Source organism: Amborella trichopoda, chromosome 7 (genome assembly GCF_054954075.1).
Source record: "Amborella trichopoda isolate Santa Cruz 75 chromosome 7, AtrichopodaSantaCruz75HAP2 v2.0, whole genome shotgun sequence".
Lineage (NCBI taxonomy): Eukaryota > Viridiplantae > Streptophyta > Magnoliopsida > Amborellales > Amborellaceae > Amborella > Amborella trichopoda.
In genome coordinates, this window is record NC_142342.1 from 5,337,043 (window position 1) to 5,363,237 (window position 26,195).

At 33.6% G+C, this 26,195-nt stretch overlaps 1 protein-coding gene across 13 annotated transcripts; it reads right to left on the minus strand.

Annotated features, from left to right (window-relative positions):
* Nucleotides 1-615: 615 nt before the first annotated feature.
* Nucleotides 616-26,195, minus strand: LOC18447304 (uncharacterized). Of its 13 annotated transcripts, none has more exons than XM_020675349.1 (27): nucleotides 26,053-26,170; nucleotides 25,852-25,910; nucleotides 25,638-25,764; nucleotides 24,687-24,887; nucleotides 21,836-22,053; nucleotides 11,272-11,377; nucleotides 11,008-11,109; nucleotides 10,705-10,764; nucleotides 10,470-10,548; nucleotides 9,714-9,861; nucleotides 8,766-8,889; nucleotides 8,357-8,537; nucleotides 6,868-6,896; nucleotides 6,521-6,669; nucleotides 5,884-5,986; nucleotides 5,625-5,720; nucleotides 5,483-5,538; nucleotides 5,268-5,391; nucleotides 3,833-3,895; nucleotides 3,624-3,683; nucleotides 3,372-3,533; nucleotides 2,519-2,592; nucleotides 2,316-2,409; nucleotides 1,978-2,114; nucleotides 1,818-1,898; nucleotides 1,387-1,492; nucleotides 616-878 (listed from the first exon to the last, which is right to left on the minus strand). In XM_020675349.1, the coding sequence occupies exons 4-27, from the start codon at nucleotides 24,858-24,860 to the stop codon at nucleotides 804-806; spliced, it is 2,601 nt and encodes an 866-aa protein (XP_020531008.1). In that variant the 5' UTR covers nucleotides 24,861-24,887; nucleotides 25,638-25,764; nucleotides 25,852-25,910; nucleotides 26,053-26,170; the 3' UTR covers nucleotides 616-803. The 13 variants fall into 13 exon arrangements, 8 of the variants coding, with proteins under 8 accessions (XP_020531008.1, XP_020531011.1, XP_020531012.1 ...); XM_020675352.2 differs by having other exon boundaries at nucleotides 25,852-25,869; nucleotides 26,053-26,160; XM_020675353.2 differs by lacking the exon at nucleotides 26,053-26,170 and adding an exon at nucleotides 25,948-26,038 and having other exon boundaries at nucleotides 25,852-25,869.

A 26,195-nucleotide genomic window follows, 5' to 3' on the forward strand; every position in this document is an offset into this window, starting at 1 on the left:
TGGGAGGGGATAGACAGGCATGTACCTTTGTAAAATGTTGGATAGGCAATCTGACGGTCTTATTCAAATTCATTCTGAGATTATAGTCAACGAACTGCGTTTCCATCGAAATGGATTATCTTGGTTGGGTTCTTAGATTACTATCAAGATCGGCTGCCAACTTATTGGCAGGCGTGTTTTGGCAGTTAACAGTGTTGTGGTCCTAGTAGAGAGAAGTTATGAGCAGTGTTACTGCAACATGTGGACTTTATCCTCGTGTCATGTATTGACATCTCGACATGTGTTAACATTTGGACATTCGTCATGTATATAAAAAAAAAAAAAATAATAAAATAAAATAAAAAATAAAATAAAATGGGGACACATATGGGTACTCAAATTAGCTCGTTCCACTGCCACTAATTACACTTAATTTCGTTTTATAAAAGAGAAACTATATTAAACACCATAAAATATAATATTTATTTATAAAAAATAAATGTATGGAAGTATCAAGTTGTATCGGCCTTTGAGGCTCATGTATAGACATTTGCGACACTCATCGACACCATGTAACACTAGTTAACAGTGTCTTCAAATATTAAACAAAATGGCAAAATACCAAAACACATGAAATTTTGATGAATAATTTTATTATCGATATAAAATGTTTACATGTACTCTAAATTCAATAGGGAAAAGATTTTGCTGCCCTTGTTCAGGCCTCAAGCTTGGCATTTTTATTCTTTCCCAAAAATTTGAATGAATTCAAAACAAATAACTGTAGCACTTACATTTGAATTTCAGAGTGAAATGAAGAGAGATTAATTGGTGAAAGCAGTACTCGTTTTGTATGGATTCCCGAATGCATTGACATTGCCGGGGCGTGAGAATACAACCTGCATGACAAAGAAAGCACGTGCTTATAAAGTAATTGGTGACGCATGGGCTTCAGCAAAGAAAGTGTATTCTCCCTCATATCTTCCCATATTATTTTAAATATGCAAATCCATCTTAGTGACCCCCAATATCGAGATCTCGAAAAATGGATTTGGAGTACTAAAATTGCTTTGTCTTGAATGTTATCTCAATATGTCATCCACACTGTCCACTTCAGTGGATGTTATATCTGCAGCATTTCTTGGAGCTCCAAATCCATTTTAAAAGCAGATCTTCAGGAATTCATAATGGTTTTTGGGTCAACAATCCATCAAAATATGAGTTTTGAGAACGGCCTTTATGGTGTGTACCCCTAAGGAAGCCTTCTGCTGACACTAGCCCCCCTTTTACAACACACGGCTAAGGACATTTCTTGTTAATTTTTTTTTGAGCTAACTCACCATTGGATGGGACAATATAGAACTGATTTAAAAAGAAAACAATAATGGCTCATCATTAACATCTTACCTGGTAATCTTCTAGTGTACATGACTTGAAGCCTGCTGCACAGTATATAAAATAATATTCCCATGTCCTTATGAATTTCTCATCGAAACCAAGTTCCATAATTTTACTGGAAGACAGAAACCAATGTAGCAATTGTCAGGTTTGGCCATTTCTTGGAAAACCAAGCAACCTGAGTGAGGTTTGAACTTTGAACAATTAAGGAGATGCCTATGTCACCTGTTTTTCATTTGCTTAATTTCACTTTTGATGATTATACATATGCTGTCAAAGTAATGGAATGACTTGATGCATCGTAGGGTTGAATTACTTGTGGATTATAAGTTTGAATTCAGAAAAGAAGCTAGTCAAATCAAATTTGACCAAAATTTTTACTTCTAGTTTCAACGAGAAAAGAGATTAATTATACGGTTTCTGATTGTCCCAGCATTTACCTTTTGTTGGCCATGAAGTTGTCTCTCCATTTTATCAAAGTCTGGTAATAGTGTATGCCGATGTTCTCTACATGCTCCACACTGCATTTGCACAATTAGTTCAGATATCAGATCAGTTATGAGAATGGAAAAAACGGCACGAATTTCTCATCAACTTTACCAAAGCTTTGAAACAGCAGCCATGGCTGAAGTCAATCTGCTGAAAGAAGGGAGACATCCGCCAGGAAAAATATATTCCTTTATGAAATCAGAACTTCTCCTATATTCATCATATCGTTGATCTGGTATCGAAATAAACTGTGGAAGACATAGAGGCAAGCACAAGTTGCCAGTAACTCTTAGATTAATCCTTACTTAAATGGAAAAGGAATAGAAAACACATAAGGATGAATAGAAAATAAAAATAACAGAAGAAAGAGAAATCATTTCCTGAGAATCAAAATAACTTCTAGAAAAAGTCAGCAGTACTTGCTAACATTCCTTTGAGAAAATTATTACTTGTAGCACAAGGATGCCATTCTCAGCCAAATGTGAATCACAGCGCATCAAGAACTCCTCAATGTATTCGTGGCCAACGGCTTCAATCATTTCACTGCAAAATGTTCACAGTTGCCATTTTTTAAAATGAGTCCCATCAGTAGCAAAATCATTTAAGAATGCTTTGAGAATCTTAATGACATTTTATGTGAAAAATTAGCTACCATGATATGATTCTATCATATTTGTGAGAGGCAGGCAGTTGGCGGTAGTCACATAAGAGGAGAGTGATGCGTTCCTGAAAAAAAATATGATTAATAGTTGAATTGATATGAGATAAGTGCATAAAGAGCATATTTTAGTTGTATGATATTCTTTTTCTACTCGGATGTACTTTATATTCACTCAGGATTAGTGATGGTTCATGATAAAATGTCACCTAAAATGTAGCTGAGATGAGGACGTTGAGATGGATGAGTGGCAAGACAATAAGGGATGGAATTCGAATGAATACATTCGGTAGCATTTAGATGTAGCACCAATAGGCAATAAGATGAGAGAAAGTAGACTTAGATGGCTGGCCATGTGTGGTGCAGATCCAGTACAACACCTATTAGGAGGTGTGAGTTACTTCAAGTGGAAGGCTCAAAAAAGGCAAGGGGTAAGCGCAAAAAGATGTGGTTGGAAGTTGTAGAAAAAGACATGGAGACTTATGGTCTCACTGAGAGTATGACCGTTGAGCAAAATAACAGACTAGGATTTATGTAGCCGACCCCAATTAGTTGGGAAAAGGCTTTGGCCATGATGATGATACTTCTTATTTCAATCACTAAGATAATGTGATTAAATTTAGTTGCCAACTATACTGGATGTTCTGGAGAATAAAAACTTTATCTTAGATAAAGTCATTGTATCTTATCTCTATTTGTAGTGTATATTCCCCGTTAGAAAATGATTTTTTTTATTTTTTTTCATAAATACCTGTGAAAATTGCTCACTGCATAATGGAAGCAATTGATTGAGTAAATTCTTTCTCGCTAAAGAAATTAAAATGCAATAAAGTTTGCAGATGAGCACCTCAAGGCCAGCTTCTTTCACTTTACTTTGGGCATATTTCAGTTGCTCTTCTGATAGAGTGATGCCAGTGTATTTGCATCTAGTTTGTTTTACGACTTCCAAAGCTAGGCTTCCCCACCCACAACCTATCTCCAGAATTTCATGATCGCTATCAACCCTGGCCTTAAAGCCAAAAAATGGAGAAATCAGAGCAAGTGTTGTTGAGGAAATCAGCATCACCTAGTAAACAAGAATCATAGAATTTGGACTTACTTTTTCAATCAAGAGATAGATTTTTCGTAATTGGGCAGCCTTCAAGTCTTCATCCTCATGCTGCAATATGTTCAAATAAGATAATTAGCAATCACAAAAAGCTCCTAATGTAAGGCAGACAATCACACAGAATTGTAATAAAGAAACACAGTAACTGTAACTACATGTACATATCTATTGCTTAAAAGTGGTAAGAATTAGCAACGAACCTCGAAGATTGCTGACGAATATGTCATCGTTTCGTCCAAGAACAGGGCAAAGAGGTCATTACTCTAGAAACATATCAGCAAAATGGAAAACCTGTTAATTTCCTAGAATTTAGATTAGTTTATTTTTTATTCTTAACAGAATGAAAGATAATAATGTTTAATAGGAAAAAAGGTAAATTAGATAGGCCTCTATCTTCTTTCAAATAGCTTGTCCATCTCTTTATATATAAAGGAAATGCAGGTAATATTCTTGAATTTCCTGAATTTTGATGAAGCTACCATTTAAAAGTTTCTGGAGTACCTCCTAAATCATGTGACTTCTCTAGAATACCTTTGATCATGATATCCCTAATCTCCAATGGCAAATCTTAGCTTCAAGAGATTGAATGACATGTTCAAATGCTACTGAGCCCTTGCATAGTCCTATTCCTAGTAGATAACAAGGCAAGACCTTCATATGGCCCATTCTACTGCTTTTGGAGGCTATAGATAGAGTCAAAGAGTAGTTCAGATAGGACTAATAAAAGACAAGTTTGCATCCATTCCTCACTGTAGCTGATTGACCAAATTGGGTAGATCAACTTCATAAAACTACACATGCATCTGAACCCACTCTTCATTAATCAGGGAAAGTCACAAAAGATGTCATGGATGCCATGGCGATTCTTGAGGCTAACCTACGGGTCTGGTGTTAAGGAAATGGTGATTGGCTGGCCTACAGGTATTCAATGTTGTTGAACAACAAATCTAGTTAAAGGGTTTTTTCTCTCTATAAATAACTCCATTTCCCATTAGATTTTTATGTTTTAACATCCAAAATATTGTATTTACATTATTGTTATGTTTGTTAACTGAATTTTTTTCTATTTTATATGCTACATACATTACAGTTATATATGTTGATTTGAATAATCATAATTGCATTGTGGCCTCAATTTTAGGGCAACTTTCCAGAGCTGCAACACTTGTTAAGAGTTCTCAGACCAATTTGTGGCACTTTAGAAGACAAAGAAGCTAGAGTGCATATGGCTGCACCCAGTCAAACAAGAGACAGAAACAGACAAAAGCCCAATAGATTGAGTGACGTAGTCTTAATTCCATAATATCAGGCTACAAGAAATGTGCTCTGACACTAAACATGATTACATAAACAGTGAAATGAATAGGAAGGTGAATATGATGCATAGCAAATATGGTATCAACAATGACGGAGGACCATATAGCTGAAGAAAACATACAAGATTCATATCAAAGGACCCTTTAATGAAGTAGTTAATATTTAGTCAATGATTTATATACAGAAGGTATACAGAAGGACATACTATTTCCTGATTAATTTGAAGCCTTTTGCAATGAACTCTAATCCTTGATGAAAAAGAAAATAAATATAGACAAAAAGCCATTAATATATGGATGTCGTTGGAATAGATCAGACCAGATCATAATGCCGAGAGATGTTTCTACGAGATTGTGTGAGGGTATTTTGCCTCGAAATATGCCGCAAAAAATATTTTGCAGACTGGAGCCCCGCTGTGTAAAGCACTGGTGTCCACCAACCCCTGGAACAAATGATTTTTCTCTCAAAAACCAAACTTGTGCACTGCAGTCGGTAGTTACCACGAGAGAATATTGTTGACATTCACTTTATACCTTTTGTTTCCTTGTTGCCTTGAAGAGTTCATCATATCCCTGTTAGCTATGAATATCTACACACATGGAGAAATAAGCCATAGAAGAGAGGAAATGAACCTAAAGGATAAAAACACTATTGTTAAATAAATAATTTGAGTACCAGGAACATATTCAAAAGCCCTTCTTCCTTATCAACAAAAGAAAAATCCCCGTTGATATACGCATCTGCAAGCCCCAAATCAGCTTGTGCGGCAACCTATCATAACATTTAAAGTAAACAGTTATAACCATTGGTACAATTCGGGAATGGCCTAAAACCAAAGCTAACAAACTTGAACTTCTCTATAATACAAACTTCATCATCAACTATTTTCTAAGGTAATTTATAATGGATAGATCTATGTGTAGGGTCATTGTACCTTCCAATAGAATGAAGGATGATGGATTCTGAGCACAGATTTGAGATAGCATTTCCTATTGGCCCCCTCAAAATAAAAAACCGTACCTCCATCTTCTAGCAAGCTGTGGGAAACATACACATGATATTTAGCAACATGATGCATGGGATTATCGATGGGAATTTTGAATTAGAATAACTTATTATATAAAATAAACTCACTCTATTTACTGAAAAGATGATGTGATAGCAATAAGTCAAACTCCACTCCAAAATTTTCATCAACATTTAGAGTAGGCATGGCAAGATTTTTCATTCAGAATTTATAAAGAGAGCAGGAGCACGAGTGATTTTTTTTTTTTTTTTTTTCATTTTTTGCTATAAATTTCCTATTAATTCATCACACTGGTTATGATGATACCATGTTGAAACACTAAGGAGAATCAATTTTTAGAACTTTTCAAACAAGCTATAGTGTGATCTTTATTAGATGATATCAATAAACTAACAAAGTTCAAAGGAACATAGCGTCCAACCATATGTGATAGTTCTTAGTTGACTTTGAAAAGATGATATATGATAATCAATGCAAGCTTAAGCTATCCCATCTAGAAATTGAAAATAACCAACAGTGATACTTAAACAACATATGCACTAACCATAAATTTCCTGTAGAGATAAAACGGTTAAGGAACTCAGTAATAACACTCCGTGCACCTAGCTCCATCAAAGAAAGTACCATATGTCTCTTGTTTTGCAGAAGAACACACTTCTCTTGCAGTACACCATGTGCAGCAACCATGCCAGCCTATAATATGGATTCAAGAAAATGGTAATAATTTGTAGCCAAAATGCAAAGAGTTTTCATTTTCACAGAAAAGGAAAGTTTCAGCTCTACTAGGAGTTATTAATAATCCCTCTTCTTTCTCGAATACTCAAATAATATGCACAATAAATAGTAATTTTTCAAAACAAATGCAAAGTAAAGATAAGTCATAGAGGATACCTTCAATCCATCCTCATGAAAACCCCATCCTGAAAATCATGCCATGCTTGTTGGTGAATGAGGCAAGTCCAAGTCCCAACAGATAGATTAGAGAACAAGAAGAACAAAGTCACAAACAGCAGATGACCAGATAGCATCAGAGAATACTTCAGATAATCATATCTAGATTTTTGTGGGATGACACCCCATGATAAAAAATATCATGTTTTGATCATACTGTTGAGCATGTTACTCGCTTCAGACAATACATGGACTGGTTCAAAGTGGGTTATTTCATCAGTTTATGTTAGATAAGCATGCAACACAGATAAGGCAACCAAATTAAAGAATCTCTTGAGAAATAATTATAAGTTTCAACAAGCTGTGTGAGCCAGAAATCATCAGCAAAAGTTAATACATCTTGAAGTTGGTCACTGATTTTTACATGGGATTTGATTTTTGATGAGTTGAAAGATTTAGTTATTGGAAATATCGATGCATAGTGATAGTTCAATTTGGCGGTCACATTTAATTATGGGACAAATAAATGTTTCTTTTCTCGTTTAAGCATAAGCATCTAGAAGGTAACCGAGTTGAGATTTTCCTAGTTGCTGCTCAGGGGTAAGCCCTAAGAATCAGATGAAGCACCTTTTTAGAAACCAAAAGAAATCTTTTTCACAATCAACGACTGGAAATCAAGGTTACTACATGGTAACACATCTCAACGCAAGTCGACAAGCACATTGCCAGAATTATAAACTCTGGATACATTATTAAGTATACATCTTTTAGCGTGCGGACTTCTTTTTTATTTTATTCTTTGAAAATACATGGAAAGGGGCTCACAGAAATAGTTTTGAAGCAATTTCTGTTCTATTTGATTGAGTATAACTTACATAAAGAGCCTGGGATTTCAGACATTAGGTTTTATGACTATCGCGCCAAACTTAAGGGATCGAAATCAAGGGGCAAGTAGCATGTGCAACAAAATCATCAAATATGTATTTTCAGGAGTTTCTCTTAAGTAGCTACCATATAACCAAACACAATAGCTAACTTATATGCCAATAAAATGGTTAATTTGTGGGTACTCAGGATGGGCAGCTATTGTGGTTCATAAGCTATCTCCATAACAACACGGATGAGAAAGGCAAAGAATGCAGAGGATTTGTTACATGTGAGAACTAAATGCCTAAAATTTCTAAGATATCAGTAGCTCTAGGAGTCAACTTCAACATAGGCAAGGGCAACCAGTTACAGAAATCAATAAATAAATTTTTGAATTTCAACTTGGTCGCATGCACATTATTTCTTATGGACATCACACTACGTCATAATTGATATATCTATCAGAAAATGATTTATAACTTCATATACACTTATACTTCAATTTTAAAAAAAAACCGTTTCTCCTAGGTTTCCATATAAAATCACTCTTCACGCATTCGTACTTAGAGAACTACATATAACTATGAGTTTCTATTTTTTTAAAGAGGTACATAGACTCGACCTTGGTAAGCCCCACAAAACCAAATTCCTCTGTTTCCTTGAATTTTATCGAGTTCACAGATAGCCTTTGATGCAGCAACTGATGGTACAGGATGGCTTGTTGACCATTTAAGTGCATTATGCTGAGGTAGACTGGTTGGATTAAGAGATACCAGAAATGGAAGGCTGGTATCACCAAGATTCTGCAATTTCATCAAAATTTTGAATTTAATAAATATGCAGGAAATAACCAATTTTCTCTTTCTGAAAAAGTAAGGAATGCTGAGGGCATTCACTTGAGCTAGGAACACTGATTCAAATTCATCTGACAAATTTTCCATTCACATGAGGCTAAATATTTCGAAATGAGTATGCCACTCATAAGGAAATTCTAGAACTTAGAATATGCATAGGGGGAGCATTATATAAACCTGAAGCACATTAAGCCAGTAAGTCAGGCATACTCTATTGCCTTTGGTTCCAAGAAAATTCCATGCACTCCAGGCTGCAGGGTTTTGGGGCATTAAGCTTTTGTCACGGTGAAGATATACATCACTGTTGGGAATGAAATCAGAGGTTCACAATGAGAAGTGGAATCATAAATAATACAATAACTTTAGTTTATGAAAGGTGATTTCATAAATAAGCATACCACCAGTATAAAATATATTGAACAGTATTAGCAATATTGAAATATTCAAGTCAGAAACAACTCATCTATAGAATTGACTGGCCCAAGTTGGCTTGTGCAGTAGCCCAGTTCAAAAGACATGCAAAGCTATACCAATCTCTTTTTTATCCATCAGGAAAATGGCTGAGTCTAACAAAGTCCTACCAAGTTGACACAACTCAGGATCTGAGGTTTTTAACTTTGAAATTAACTGAATAACTCCTAAAGAATAGAGTCCCAAAACATAACATAGAGATACTGCAGAACAGATTGTCGTAATGACATTTTCTAATTGCATACTACCATCTCATTCAATCACTCGCATCTTCAGTTGATTATAAGCTTGATTACTCACGTCTTTACTTCTTTGGATACATTTATCAGAGATTCAGAATGCCACAAGTTTAAGCTTATGCAGAAAATTGACAATAATATAGTTACTAACAATGTCATAACAGCACGATAAAGTAATGATATCCTTAACGCATAACACTTATTTCAAAGGCAAGCCACACATGAACACTTGACTTTAAAGGGTTCATAATAAACGGAATTATGTTCATTTTCTTTTCGTAAACAAAGTTATAAATCATGAAATGGCAACATACAAAAATGCAAAGAAGAAAAGTAAATACAACTTGATGGATTAGAAAATAAAATTTGAGCATATTATTTTGTAATCCATCCAACTTGATGGATTAGAAAATACCTGTAAACATATTGAAAGGCGCCAAGAACTCTGGACTCCTCAAATGTTGCATGTTGTCCAAGTATCTCTAAAGCATCAGGTGCATGAACACCTAATATGCATCCATCATAGTCATCCTTTGCACCACAAGCATCAAATACAGACCAACCTGTAATGAAATCTGTGGTTAGATTAATGTAGCAACAAATTTACAGTATGCCACGGAAAATTCATGCAACAAAATAAAACTTCAAAAGCAAGTTTTGCATGATTCATATTTGAGCACTAGCTTAAAGCAGAATGTTTAGTACTCACATGGTTAGATATCAAAGAGGTGCTAACTCATTACCTTCAATGTCATAACGAGCCAACTAATATAAGGAGAAAACATGAAATTTTGTTTTAATATAGAATTCTGTAATATAACAAACTTTTATGCAGATATATTCAATGCATCATTACTTTTCTGTAAAAAATTAATTAAAATAACTACTTTTTATGGTTTTACAATTTCTTGGCTTTATTGTGCTTATTGCTTGAACTTTCCAAAACTTAAAGTTGAGAAATCCAAGCCAACGAAAAGTTGAAGACATTGTATTACGATAGAGTTATCAAAATCATGCAACTTTTCATAGAGAGTAATATCAATACATAACTGTTTACTTATTGCATCAGTTTCTTTTGCTCTAACCTTTCGATCACCATTCCAAGGTAGAAGAAGACAATTTTTCCATGTATCAGCAAATCACTAACAATACCAAAGAAGAAACCAGTTACCTCCTTCAGTTGGTGAAATAGACTGTAAAGGACAACTGGTTCTTATCTCACAACCATGTCTCTCAAGCTCTTCTTTGACCTGTGGTACCATTCAAAATCACAACCGCTTTATTCTTTCAACAAGAAGTTGTAGCTTGCTTCTGTATTTCTTAGAAATTTTTTTAGTGAAGATGCAATAATTTGTAGTTTTTGTAATTCCTTTAGAATGCACCTTAAATGACGACGGAAATCATACCCTTTTAACATAAGTGTGTGACCGACACTTAACAGTAAGCCACTGTGGTCTGCCAAAGAGCTACAAAAAATTTCAAACACTATGAAGTCGTGCCATTTACTCAAGCATAAAAAATAATATCCATTAAAGTAGAACAAATTGAGAAAATGTATTATTTGATGTTGGAAGAACAATCAGATACTACACGAGAAAGCAAGATAATTACCTTTCTTACTTGACAGTTACCAAGATTGTAGGTATAAATAAACCATCAAAGGAAGGCAAAAATAAGCCAGTAAACTTTTTGGTCTAGTGCTGATTTACCTGAAGAAGGTGATGGTTACGACAAAATGAAAGCACTGAAAAGGCTGAAAATGTCATTACTGTTTCTGAAGAACAGGACCATATTGAAGCACAGACTGGAACCTGCAGTGATTTTATCAAATTAATTCAGCTATAGAGAAGAAACACTGGTGTAAAAAAAAAACTATCGTTAAAGAATCATAAAGATATTGACATTCATCAAGTAGAGAGAAATGCAAAGAAGTCAAATGATGTAAGCCACAGATGTATATAAAAAGAACATACCAGATATGCATCCTGAAATAATCGAGAATAACCATGTGACTTGATGAAATGTCCCAGAGTTTCATTCCGATCAAGGTCGGGATTGTTTTCAAGCTCTTCAATGTACCTACCATGGTATATATGAATTCAAGAATAAAGGCATTTACATTCTCAACCGAGGAATTTAACTCTCGAATATCATTAATAACTCAAGTTCAAACAAAAAAAGAAAGGTACAGGGATGGTACAAATTACTTAGAAAGATAAAAAATATAATCCACACCAAGGAATCTAAATGATTAAATGAATCCTCTTTTGCAGGCTTAAATTTCACCAATAATGAAGATTTTCTACAAAATAACCGATTAGTAGAAATCCATTATTAGGAAACAATGGTTATGAGGAGCTACCATTCATATACAACATGAAATTTCATGCAGGATAATAAAGGATTGCAAGTTCTGCAAATGTTATTCTGAAGCATTCATTGCTTGCTGGGCATAGAAGAGTCTGCCACAGAGCAAACTGTTCAACCATATGGGGCCCCTGATAGCACACTCAGACTAAAACCAATTTAAGAAAACGCCTATCTTGAAACCTGCATTTTAGAACTTGGCCGAGTCGACTTGGACTCATCCTTGGTACCCTGCCAAGGCGAGTTCTGTGCAGTGTTACTGCAACATGTGGCCCATGGCCCTGTGTCAGATTCGATAAGTGTCAAAATGTTGACATCTATTAACACGAGACGCCACTGGATATATTAAAAAAATGTGAAAATACTTATAGCACACTCAGACTGAAACCAATTAAAGAAAACGCCAATCTTGAAACCAGCATTTTAGAACATGGCAGAGTCGACTTGGCCTCGTCCTTGGCGCCCTGCCAAGGCGAGTTCTGTGCAGTGTTACTGCAACATGTGGCCCATGGCCCGGTATTGCATTCGAGAAGTGTCAAAACATTGACATCAACCCAAAGCGAGTTCTGTGCAGTGTTACTGCAACATGCGGCCCATACCCGAAAAAAAATGTTGACGTCTATTAACACGCGATGGCACTGGATATATTACAAAATGTGAAAATACTCAGGTAGGAGTGCATGGGAGGGCTCAAAATCCTGGACCATTTTGAAGCTACAACACTCATGCTACCATCGTTGCACCCACGTAAGAATCATAATATAAGGAAGATTATATATACTATTACAGAATATATAATCATTTATTTATAAAAAGAATGTAGGGATGTGTCTAGCTGTATCGAGACCAACGTGTTATACACTTGGGACACTCGTTTACACCTATATCCGTACTGGTGTTCATGTAACACTAGTTTTGTCCACAAAATCGCATATACAAAGAAAATATAAAAAACTATATACGTTTTACTAAATAAGCGTTCGACTATTTGGGCGAGCCAACCTAGACTTGCTCACGTAACATGGGCTCGCCATCTTGATGAGCCCGAGTCTCTTGAGTTTGGTGGTCAAGCTGAGGATCTTAAAAAAAATTTCAAAAAATTATGAAAAAAAAATAACAAAATTTGTAATATGCTTTGTTTTTATGTTTTTTTTTATCAATTTGGCAAATATTGGGAAGTGCTTTGGCCATGAAAACTTATTTTTATATTTTTGTTTCTTTTTGAATTTTTTTTTGAAAATATCCCTTGTCACAAATTCATTATTTCAAAGTCCATTTTGCACTACTTTTTTTAACCTCATTTAGATGTTTCGTAATTTTATTTTACTTTAAACATATTTTTCAAAATTTTTGGGATTTTTTTTGTATTTGTTTTATTTTTTTAATGCTTTTTGACCTGGCTAGAACCTTCCCAACTTAGGCCAAGTTACTCAGCTCGGCCTCGGGTCGGGTTCCAAGGAAAAGTCGTGCTTTCCTATATTGTACTAAATCACTAAAAGGAATTATGTATTAAGTATGTTTTACATATAAGTACGTTATTGATCTTTTTGACGATAATTTGTGAATTTTTTTATTATATGCTTTGCCGACCACAAATAATTGGGATAAAGCTTAGTTGATTATATTGATGATGATTACAATGTGCTCTATTTTTCTAATTTGTTCAGGGCTATATATAAAGGTTTTTCATAGCTATATACTTTTTTCCATCATATATACAATCAAAGTTTCAAAAACGCTAGGCTGCCCCTAGGTGGTCGGCCTGGGCCTAGCACCCAACGCCTAGTGCCTTATGCACCATGTAGTATAAAGTTTTAAAATATGCACATGTGTGTTATCCAAACGCATATATATGCTAATTGTGTCAATTTGGTAATTTATTGCATTTAAAAATATACTTTTTTATATACAAACTTAGGTCATTGGGGTTGAAAATAACCCCTATAACCTATTTAATCATTTTTGGGGTCAAAATTACCTTTTTTTTCCTTTTGAGCATATTTAAAATTGAAAAAAGGTCCAGATCCTTGGCCACCTGCGCTAGCTCGCCTAGGTGGCCACACAAGTACATCCGCCCAGGTCTAGGCGTACTGTCAGAGGTGTTTTGGGAGCCTAGGTGCCAAGCAGACTATGTTTTTAATACAATAAATTAACTCTTTACTGATTTTAAATTATTTTTAACAAATTTCTTTGTATTTTATTTTTTTTCAATTTTTAGCCGGTTGAGGTTCATGCATGACTCGGGAAAAGTCCATTTGGACTCACTTGTGTTACCCTGATTGGGCAAGGGCCAAGTTCTGAAACCAAGTCAAGCTTTTGCACACCGGTCTATCACTATGCCAAAAGTACATATATTAGTAGAAGCAGTGTATCGTATCCTGACTCAGTCGAGTCCACTCGGACTCAAGCGCATAACTCGGCTTGCCAAGCTTCCCCAAGTTTTCCTCCATTATTAGATTTTGAAAGTATCCCATACTGTAAATTGAATTTTTTCAAGTCTATTTTTTCTCTACATTTTTAAAACCCGAAGATTTCCAATCTGTGTCCCATCGGTCGGGACCGAACTATTTCTGAGATGGCATGGGACTAGCCAGAACCCTCCCCCACGCGGGTATCTTGCCGCCCAATTATTTTTTTCTTTTTTAAATATCTAATATATTCTCAAGTCTCCTCTAAATCTATGCCTTGTAAACCCTATTTTATTTTCATTATTATTAGTATTATTTTTCTGGATCATTGATTCAAAACGATCTATATCACCAATCCAATGATCTGACAAATCTGTGGCTAAACCATCTACTCCAGCAATTCGGGTTTTAAAAATTGAGAGAGAGATAGGGAGAGAATAAAAATGGGCATCAAATATATTTGTTCACTCAAAATTTAATGTTAAAATAAAGGGTTTGTATAAGATCATTTACCTTTCTCACAGAGGTCACAATCACTTTTAACCTTCAGATGTCAAATCCAATAGTTTGGCTGATCATAAAATTCAAAAAATTTTATTTGAATTTGGTCAATGGCATATACCGTAGCCACCCATCTCAAATTTACCGAGCAACCAAAGTTTGTGATCTCTGTACCAAAATAAATGAACTTATTGTGTACTTAAAGTTAAACTTCCACAAAGCAATAAACCAATCATATGAGAGATAATAATACACTTTTGTTTAGAAAGACAATAGTACACTACATAATGAACAATTAAGCATCTAAGAATGTTTTTCTTCCTACGGAGAATGAGAATAAGGTTCACAAACATGGCCTAGTGAGTTCATGGTTAAAATAACGGCCTTTAAATGGAGGATGTAGATCTCACGACCGCACTATTATAAGTGCGGGCTTCGGTGCATAGAAACCACATCCTTTTTTAAATAATTCAGTAATTCAATATTATCTTTAAAACTTTTTAATAATTTTTAATTTATTTTTGTTTTTAATAGCGGAAATGGATATGTGGAGTCAGCGCTCTCTTTTTGTAGGATTGTATACAATGAGAGTTTTTACTTTTAGAATAGCTCACAATTACTTACAACCCTCCGATGATAGCTTGTGTGCGTCATAAAAATGGAAAAAAATACTTTTCAACTTTGTATTTGGTTAATAAAATAAAAGCAGCCACCCAATTGCACATCCCATAGTCAAGATTTATTTGAACTACTAAATAAACTCATCAATAATACTTTCACCTGTCTTATTTGTCTTTTTTGAACACTTTCAGCATCAATTCCCAAGATCAGATAAATGAAATCTACACAACCAATGGCGTCAAAAGATCACACATGTGGCTGTATAAATTATTAAAAAAAGGGTGGGAAAAGTATTAAGAAAATGACTCCTGGCCCCTCATGAGCCTATTTAGCTCCATGGAGATAGAAATAGGTATGTATCATTTTCATGAAAACGGCATGAAAATGCTGTTTCGATGTCTAGTTAGGGTGAGAATCTTATTTTTGCATAGTACTTGATTTCTACGTTTTAAGGTTTTTTTTTTTTTGTAGAAATATCAATTCCACTAAGGACGGGAGTCCGAGTTTGGCATGGACATTGATTTTCATGTTTTAAGTATTTCATGACAGCATCGGCCCCCAAAAACCTGCCGTGATTTATATTTTATAGAGTGGGTTGAGGTTTCCAAAAAAAATAAAAAAACGACCTTTCAAACCCTAGAGCTTTAATGATTATAATAATTAATTTATAATAACAAATATATATGAATACAAATAATATATACTATATTAATAGATATTAAAATATAATTAACATATTAATTATATTAATATGTAAGAACTATATATTGTAACTATAATAATTATATAAGGGAAAATTTTATATAGAGCCGAGGCCCTAAACAATCACATTATAGCCAACATAAAAAAGTTCACTAGAAAAGGTTGTTTTGATGCTTAAATATCCTCAAATTGATGCATCAAGATGCATGGACATGAGAAAAAAAATGCATTTCAAATTTTGGAAATAGTGTATGTTGTAATGCATTTTTGGACCATCAATTATCAAGATTTTCATAGATCTCTCGATCTGACTATTTTGAAGCTTTAAACTTTATAAATAAAGATGAAAATATATTTTAGAGCTATCACAAAGATTTTTAGTATTGAAACTACATTTATCGACACTATTTGAAGGTAAGATCTAATTTGATTGTTTAGACCTATACGATAAAATCTAATTTGATTGTTTAGACGTAGGTTCTATACAAATTGTTGTACTCTAATACCACTTGTTGTGTACGGAAGCTTTAAAGGCACATAAAATATACGAAATAAAGCATAAAGCACAAAGATTTACATAGTTCACCCCAAAGGGCTACATCCAAAGCACGAGAAACAGAAATCTACTATACCAATAAAAATTACATCAAATATTTTAGAAACATCAAAGATTTTGGAATAAACCTCATAAAACACACGTTGAGCAAACCCTTTTAAACCACTTTCCCGTCCTTCTCTTTACTTCTAGCAGCCAATACCGACAACACCGAGAGCAACGAGAAACTGACTTCCTTTCTACCTAAAATAGGAAATGAACCTTATAAAAGACATGTCGAGCAAACCTTTTTAAACCACTTTCCCTTCCTTATCTTTACTTCTAGCAGCCATCACCGACAATACCAAGAGCAACAAGAAACTGATTTTCTCTTTAACTAAAAAGGAAAACGAACATCATAAAAGACATGTCGAGCAAACCCTTTTAAACCAATTTCCCTTCCTTCCTTCTCTTTACTTCTAGCAGCCATTACTGACAATATCGAGAGCTATAAGAAACTGATTTTCTCTCTAACTAAAAGAGGAAACAATCCAAAATCTCTAACTAAAAGGGGAAATAACCCAAAATCTTTAACTAAAAAGGGAAACAACCCAAAATCTCTATGGAGCCGCTTCTCTACATGAAACAAACTTCTTAATCTTCGGGAGTCTAAAAGAGGCACCATCACAATGTTTATCTCCATACGAAGCTCTCTTCTCTAAGGGAAAATTGCATCTTATGCACAGAAGGCTCTGTCTTCCTCTTTCTCTAAAGGAATCATCATTCCCATATAGGGATACAAATAGGGCACATAGGCACCATCACAATGTTTCTCTCCATACGAAGCTCTCTTCTATAAGAGAAAATTACATATCTCTTCTCTAAGAGGAAATTGCATTAATTGCATTTTATACACAGAAGGCTCTGCCTCCGTCTCTCTAGAAGAACCATTATTCCTATATAGTGACCCAAATAGGGCACACAAATTCACTGCATTTTCATCCCATATATATAAGATTAGGAATCCATACTAAATAGGAAACTTCATATTGATATTATATACATCTCAAAAGATCAAAAGATATATTCAAAAGTCTTAATTCTATTTGATTTTTATTTCCTTTAAGAAACTTATCAATATTAATATCAATTCCTTAAAAAATGAGAATATCTCAATCCCACATAATATGAAAATATCTCAATCCCATAATATGATAATATCTCAATCCCATATAATATGAGATTTCTCTATATGGGTGATTTTGGATAGCATCAAATCCAAGAGTCTTTACCTTGATATCAAAACCACCTGGTCACTATACCAACATCCATTAGGTAGTTTTATAAATTATTCTTTGCCAAATAAATTTTTTTATCATTATTTCTAAAAACTAATGTTTCCATTAAATTTCTCCACCTTGAATTTTGCATTCCAAACCTATACTGCCATACTGAAAATCCAAAACCACGCTCTGATACCACTTGTTGTGCTATGATACCAACTGTTGGATTTGATGTTTTCAAAATATTTGATGTAACTTTCATTGATATAATGGATTTATGGATTTCAAGTTTTAGAAATAGTATATTTTGTAACGCATGTTTGGACTATCAATTTTCAAGATTTTCCAGTTTTCATAGATATGTCGATCTACACTATTTTTGAAGCATTAAAATTTATAGATAAAGATGAAAATTTATTTTAAAGCTATCACAAAGATTTTAGTATTAAAACTACATTTCTCGACACTATTTGAAGGTAGGCTATCCTTTGATTGTTTAGAGCCTAGGCTCTATATAAACCATACCTATTATATAATTAATATTATACTTATAATTAATTGTATACTATAATATATAATTAATTTATATAATATTATAATATTTCATGATATTATATTATAATATTTTATATAAAATAATATATACTCAACATTAATTACATGTGATAATTATATAGAGTATTTACGGTAATGATATATAACTATTGTAATTATTTAAATCACAATTAACTATATATTACCATACATATGTAATTTGTATATAATAATTATGTAATATGAATATATAAGTAATGGGAATAATTGCATGGCACCTGTCTTAAATTATAATTAACTTCTATTTAGTGACATTTTTTTAACCTCAAATTTTGCAGATATACTCTCTTCATCTTAATAATCAATTTCAAAAAGATAAAATTCAATTTACATCATAGATATGGTCAAAATGAGTCCCCTCCAACAATGAATCTAGACTATCCATTTAGTGAATATAAATATCTAGGCCTTTATGAATTCAAAATTAATTTTTTAAGATTATTATTCTAATAATAATAAAGCTATTTAAAAAATTTGAAAAGGGAAAAAAATCATTCTTAGACCTAGATCTAAGCATCTCACTAAAATAAATGGTATATATTAATTGAGCCAAAACAAAAACTTTCTAAGGCGTTTTTTCAAATTTTGTTTTTTTGTGATTGTTCATTAGAATGAAAAGAGTGTATATTTAAAACTTGGGGTCAAATGACTCCAAAATCATTTTTGAAGATTATTTCATCATATAACTATAAAACCATTGCATAAAATCACTCCTTGTAAAATATATATTATATATAATAATTAATATATTATAATATATAATATGATTATAATATTATAATACGATATTATATTAATATATAGCATTATAATATGAAATATATTATATTATATACTTTATGGGCCACATATCTTTTTGCAATCCAAACAACAGACATGCAACATTCAGGTCTCCTACGAGATGCTATACAGCAAGCAAACACCTATATCCTAGGAGATGTCAAATACACAAGGTTCAGTGGAGTGAGAGAAGGTCAACTAAATATGTTATCGATTGATTTCATCTAGCTTTTCTCTCCCTATCACCATCCGATCCCTTAATTATATGTTGACATCCCTTTTGACCATATTATTACATGAAGGGTTTTCGCTTCCATGCTTGAAAGAAATGTTATCGATTGATTTCTTCTAGCTTTTCTCTCCCTATCACCATCCGATCCCTTAATTATATGTTGACATCCCTTTTAACCATACTATTACATGAAGGGTTTTGGCTTCCATGCTTGAAAGAAATGTTATCGGATTGCTTGACCGAAGAGGCCAAAGTTTTCTAGATCGAGGCGAAGCGAAGTTGAGGTGCATCAGCTTTGGCCTGCTTCGGCCCACTTCTGATTCAGCCTCCTCGATCGAAGCTTCCCCCTTTTCGGCCGAAGTACATAATTGATTGTCTTTTTTTTTTTTCTTTTTTTTTTTTTTCTAAATTATTTTATACATAAAAGTAAATTTTATTTATATTATATTTTTTATAAAATATTCTGAAATCTTCCTCCGAATTGCCCGAAACATCAAATTGCTTCCTTTCTAAACCGACAAAATGCTCCGAACCGAATCTCACATCACTGGTTTGAAGGTTTAGAAGTAAGGTCCATAAGACCATGGTTTAAACTTCGAAGTTTTCAGACTCATGCTTACCCACCCAAACGAAGAAATCTGAAGAATTTATACCCACCAAAAGGAAGAAATCTGAAGAATTTAGTATTTGTTATTATTAAGACCAGCCTAAGTACCAAGTTTCTAATAAGATTGTTTATCTCTCTAACAAGGAGATTACAATCACCTTGGCCATTAAACATGAAATTGACCACTTCGGAGTGTTAGCCATTTACCTGGTTCAAAGTCAAAAACAAAATTATTGGATTTTGTGACACATTCCGAAGCATCGGGCTTAAATTTTATGGCTAAGGGCACAGACCTCCTCGTATCTGAAGTAAATAGCCTTAAATTGTATTAATCCCTTATGAAAAAAAATGGCAAAATTTTAAGAGCACTTATTGTAAGGGCCATGATTTCCCGGCCACGGAAGCACATACGGCTGTAGGAGTCTGATAGCATTGAAGCATGTGCGGTATGCAGCGTTTTAAAAAACGCCGAGTCGAACCGGACTCGTTCGGTTCGACTCGGAAATCGTGAAAGGGGACCGGATCGCCTAAAAAATCGGAAATCGTCCGGTTCTAGAGAGAACCGGACGATTCTGTACAGTGAATCGCCGATTCACTGTGCGGAATCGGCGAGTCCGAACAGTGAATCGGCGAGTCCGTACGGAATTCTTTCTTTTTTTTTTTCTTTTTATTTATTTATTTTTTTTTTTGTAATCCGTGATAGATTTTTTTGTAATACTTGATCAATTTTTTTGTAATCCATGATCGAATTGTTTTTGTTTTTTTGTAATCCATGATCGAATTTTTTGGTTTTTTGTAACCCATAATAGAATTTTTTGTAATCCATGATCGAAATGTTTGTTTTCTTTTCTTGTAATCCATGATCGATTTTTTTGTTTTTTTTTTTTTGTAACCCATGATAGAATTTTTTGTAATCCATGATCGAATGTTTTGTAATACATGATCGAAATGTTTGTTTTTTTTTTGTAATCCATGATGGAAATGTTTGTTTTTTTTTTTGTAATCCATGATCGAATTTTTTGGTTTTTGCTTATTTTGTAACCCATGATAGAGTTTTTTGTAATCCATGATTGAATTTTTTGTAATCCATGATCGAACTGTTTTTTTCTTTTTTTGTAATCCACGATTGAATTTTTTGTTTTTTTTTGTTTGTTTTTTTTTGTAATCCATGATCGAATTTTATGTAATCCATGATCGAATTTTATGTAATCCATGATCGAATTTTATGTAATCCATGATTGAATTTTTTGAAAATTTGTGATTTTTTTTTTTTAATCCATGATCGAATTTTTTTTTGTAATCCATGATAGAATTTTTTGAAAATTTGTGATTTTTTTTTTAATCCATGATAGATTTTTTTGAAAATTTGTTATTTTTTTTTTTAATCCATATTATTCAAAGAGAAAATGAGAGAGATGATGATTCTGAGGCCACCCTATCCCAGCCATATTATTCACATATCGAGTCCCAACAGCAACAGTGTAGGGATGAGCACGAAATACTGTAAATTAAATGCTGAATGGCGGTTCATGTAGGGAAAGAACATATCAATATTCGCATATTCATTCAAAAACATGAAAATTCCTAATGGAGTACCCTCATTTTTTATTGAATTCCTAAAAAAAAATATTTATAATGAATTTTAATAAGTTTTTCGAATTTTTTTTAAGCTTTATTCTGACCGATTCACCCCGATTCCCGATCCGGATCGCCGATTCGCCGATCCGGATCGGTTTTTTGGAAGCCCGATCTAGGTCACCGATCCATTTTTTAAACCATTGGCGGTATGGGTTAGGGGGCGGGGCCGTGACACTTATGACCTCCTCGTATCTAAAATAAATGGCCTTAAATTGTATTAATCCTATATGGAAAAATGGCAAAATTTGAGAAATGGGAGGATGACTCACTTGAGCACATCTTCTTTAAATACGATCAGCTCTCTAAGCATTCTCCAAAAGTGAGGGTTGAGAGCGTTACTCTTTTGTGCAAATAAACCAGCCAAACCACTCCTACTCCCCCATTCATATCCTTGACCACCATCCAAGCTTACGGAGAACGACATATCTGATATTTCCATGTCAATCCCTAGGCTTTCAAAAAACTCCATCATGTTTGGATATGTTACCTGCAAATTGTTATTTCAATCAAGCTCAACAAGCATGCAGGGTAACCTTTCAAAAATACCTCACACCTCAAAAAACAGAAAACTCACTCCTTAGAAAAATAAAAAAAGGAAAAAAAATCTATCAAAATAATTCACATCTTCCGGTTTTTTTTAGTAGAATATCTATCATCTGCACATATAGAGAGATGAGCGTGTATAGTATGTTCTTGTCCGCATCTACGTAAAAAATCAAGTAGAAGACTAAAAAAGAACGAGGGATAGGCCCAAAAATATATGATTGGAAGTAGTGAGAAAAGATATAGAGACTTACATACTCATTGAAGGTATGACCATTAATAGAGCAGAGCGGCATATCAAGATTTATGTAGCCGATCCCAAGTAGTTGGAACGGCATACTAGGATTCAGCTCACAAATACTCATGCCCGTCATATTTCAAATCGGGTGATAGTAAGAGTCAATGATTAGAATCAAAGTAAATAATTAAAAAGAAAAAATCTAATGGTTAGAAGTAATTGTGATTTCTTATAACAAAGATAAATAATTTGGTAGTATACAATCCCAAAAAATTTATGTAGGGAAGTAAATTTTTGTACAATTACTCCTTGGTCCATATTTTAAGAAATTTTATAATGAGGCATTTTATTTTTCCCAAAATTTTCCCTCGTTTTGATGTTTCAAATGTCAAACTGCTTCTCTCTTCTTCTTCTTCTTCTTCTATATATATAGTCAGATGGACAATATAGTGAACAACTCCATTTTTGGAGCGCTTCCATAATGGTTATACTGCGCTAACCTACGGCCTACTATATTCTTTTGCAAGGTGCGGTTTGATGTTCCAAACACCTCCCAGGTAAACTTAGAAAGAAAAGTTGCCATTTGGGCCAATTCGATGTATGGAACGTTGGATCGCCCCATCTAAAAGGGCAATCCGGTCTTGCTGTTACCTAGAAATAGTTTAATATCTTATCCAGTGGACTACCCCACAAATACTAAAAATAAAGAAAGAAAAGAAAAATAAAGCAGTTCAATATTTGAAACATCAAAAAAGAGGGCAATACTAAAAAAAAGAAAGTAAAAAAATACAAAAAAAAAGAGTAAATTTATGGAAATATGGTCTAAAAAGCATTTCCATAAGTTTTACCCAAAAACCCGATTTCTATGTGGCCAAGCCTGCATAGGTAGAAACACAGGCCTCTTAATAAATCTATTTTTTAGATGGATTTTAAGACTTAATTTTTAAAAACATGTAATCTCTAACATACATATCATAAATCTGAAAAAAATAAATAAATTTTAAAAACTAAAAATAATAATTCTAGTAAGAAAACATTTGGACCATTAGTTTTCATTGTTTTTAGATGGAACACCTACTTGCATCCATCTTTTAGATGGATGCTTTACACTTTCTAGACTGCATATGTAGAAATGCGGTTCGGCCCACATGAAACAACTTTCCTTTACCCAATCCATATGTATATTGCCTAGAGGATACGGTTTGCATAGAGCCAAGGCTTTAAACAATCAAAGTAGGGCCCACCTTTAAATAGTGTCGAGAATTGTGGTTTCAACATTGAAAATATTTGTAATAGCTTTAAAATATATTTTCATATCTAATTATAAAAATTTGAAGCTTAAAAAATAGTGTAGATCAAGCAGATCTATGAAAACTTGAGAATCTTGAAAATTGATGGTCAAAAAATACATTACCAGATGGACTATTTCCAACACTTAAAATCCATTTTTTTCTTATGTTCATGCATCTTGATGTCGAGATGATCGATTTGAAGATATTAGGGCATGAAGACAACATTTTCTAGTGAAATTTTTGAAGTACGCTATAATTTGATTGTTTAGAACCACGACTCTATATAAACTCTTTCGTTTTGAGAGTTTCTTGCTTTTCTCCCCATTGCTCTATGAGTTCAACAAAGCTCTTAGTACCCCTTTGGGCATAATGATAGTTTTTAAAGGGAATATATATTATGAGACTAGTTATTTTTGGTATAAGAAGGTCACAATCATCTTTAGTCATTAGATTTGAGAGTTGGATACTAAGAACATCACATAAAAGTTGAAAAATTTTTAAATGAGCATTATACTTAATGATGTACCCTTAGCAATTTGATTTTACATTTAATGGCTAAGAATAATTGTGACCTCCTTGCGTCAAAAAATTAACTCGAAAAAAGTGTTCCAAGGCTAAAAAATTCTCCAACTATTCATCCCAACATCAAAATAATGAGATATATATATAAAAAAGTAGATTTTAAGTTTTTGAATCATCCATTTTCAAGATTTTTAAGTATTTCTAGATCACCTAGATTTTGATATGCACTATTTTGAAAAATTTTATTTCATAATTAATATTGAATACAGATTTTCAATAAGTTTTTAACATCAAAACTAATCTTCTATTAAAATATTTTCCATAAACTCACCCTTAGGCAAAAGTATTTCGATATTTTGTGGTGAAAATATTTTATTTTTGTGAGAAAATACGATTTGAAGCGTCAATTTCAAACTTTGGCGAAGAAATGCAACAAAGTTTCGGCTGGGCAACGAAAAGACGATAGCGCCCCGAAATGAACTGAAAGTTTTCCGAAATGACGGGCTCTGAGATAAGGGGACTTACGCGATTGAAGACCATGAACCCTAGGTCAAGGTCGACGCCATCAAGCTTCACAGTTCGAGCATGTCCGCCTAAGTAATCTTCCTTCTCATAAAGAGTTACAGAAACTCCTGCTTTCGCCAATACATAGGAAGAAACCAGTCCGCTTATTCCACCTCCTATCACGGCAACCTTCATCTTTCTTCTCTTTCTACCTGGTTTCAGCTGTGATTGCAAGTTTCAAGAGAGGGAGAACTAGTTTTGAGCATTTTTAGAGGATTTTTTGAAGAAATTTTGGGCGACATTGCTCTCCAAACATGAGTTTTGAGTAGAGAGAGAGAAGTTTCAGGCATTAAGTACAGTAGAAGCAATGAGCTCTGTATTTTGTAAGCATTTCCAGAGTCCATTTTCAAGGATTTTCAGAGGATATTTAGCAATGCCAAGAGATGGAATCAGAATTTTTTTTTTGAGAATGTTAGATGGCATCAGAAATTAACCAGAGTTTCAACCATTAAATAGAGCAAAAGAACACTGAGTGAAAAAATGGGGAGAATTTTGTAATGTATTTGAAATTTTGAACATGATAGAAGTAGTTTAGAAAATCTGTAAACACTCGCTGAAAATTAGACTGAAAGTGGCTGTCATGGACAATTTTGCTTTCAAACCTTGAATTTTCAAGGAATTGTTCAGGCATGAAAAAGGAACTCAGCAATCCTTTTGTTTGAAGAAGAGCAACCATAAGCTTTAGAGCTAGCAAAACTAAAAATTGGCAGCAGCTTATTAGAAATCTGATAAAAAATGCGAAGCATACAGCGATTTGACTCTTTCAGTGAAGAACAGAGCTTGATCTAAAACAAAAATTATCAGATTCCCCGTTTTCACAGATCTGATAACCAATCGATCACGCAAAGAAATAAAAAAGGAGAAAAAAAAGAAAACAAATATCAATCAAAAGAAGAGAGCTCCATGTTTCACCTTGAATCTACAACAAGAAATCAATGGCGTTTATCGCCAAAGTCCCGCAATAAACTCAACTAAAGAGCTTCAGAGACTCGCATTTGACACCAAAGTTACTTCTCCCTTCAAATAGCAGCCATTAAATCTGAAACTCCTGCCAAATTGTTCACTTTCCAGCCAAAATGTGCAAAATATCTGAATGAATTGAAAGCAGAGGTTGATGAAGATATACCAATCAATGCAATTGTCTCTGCAAAAAATTAAAGCTTCAATCATGCTGGCAAAGCATCTCTACAAAAAAGGAAAAATCAATGGATATTGGACTTACAAAAATTATAAAAATCAACGGAGCTCGTCTCATATCAGAAGCAAGTTACTCACTGTAAATTCTTCACTTTTAAATTGACAAAAAAAAAAATATCTTTGTTTTTACCTTTCAAGTTTTCATGTAGGAAGGAAAATTAGGTTTTCTATCATCGATAAAAATAGAAATTCAGGGCAGGAAAAAAGGGTACAAAAACGCAAGAAAAATGTAAGAAACTTCAAGATTGTCAAGACTCAGGCCCAAACACGAGA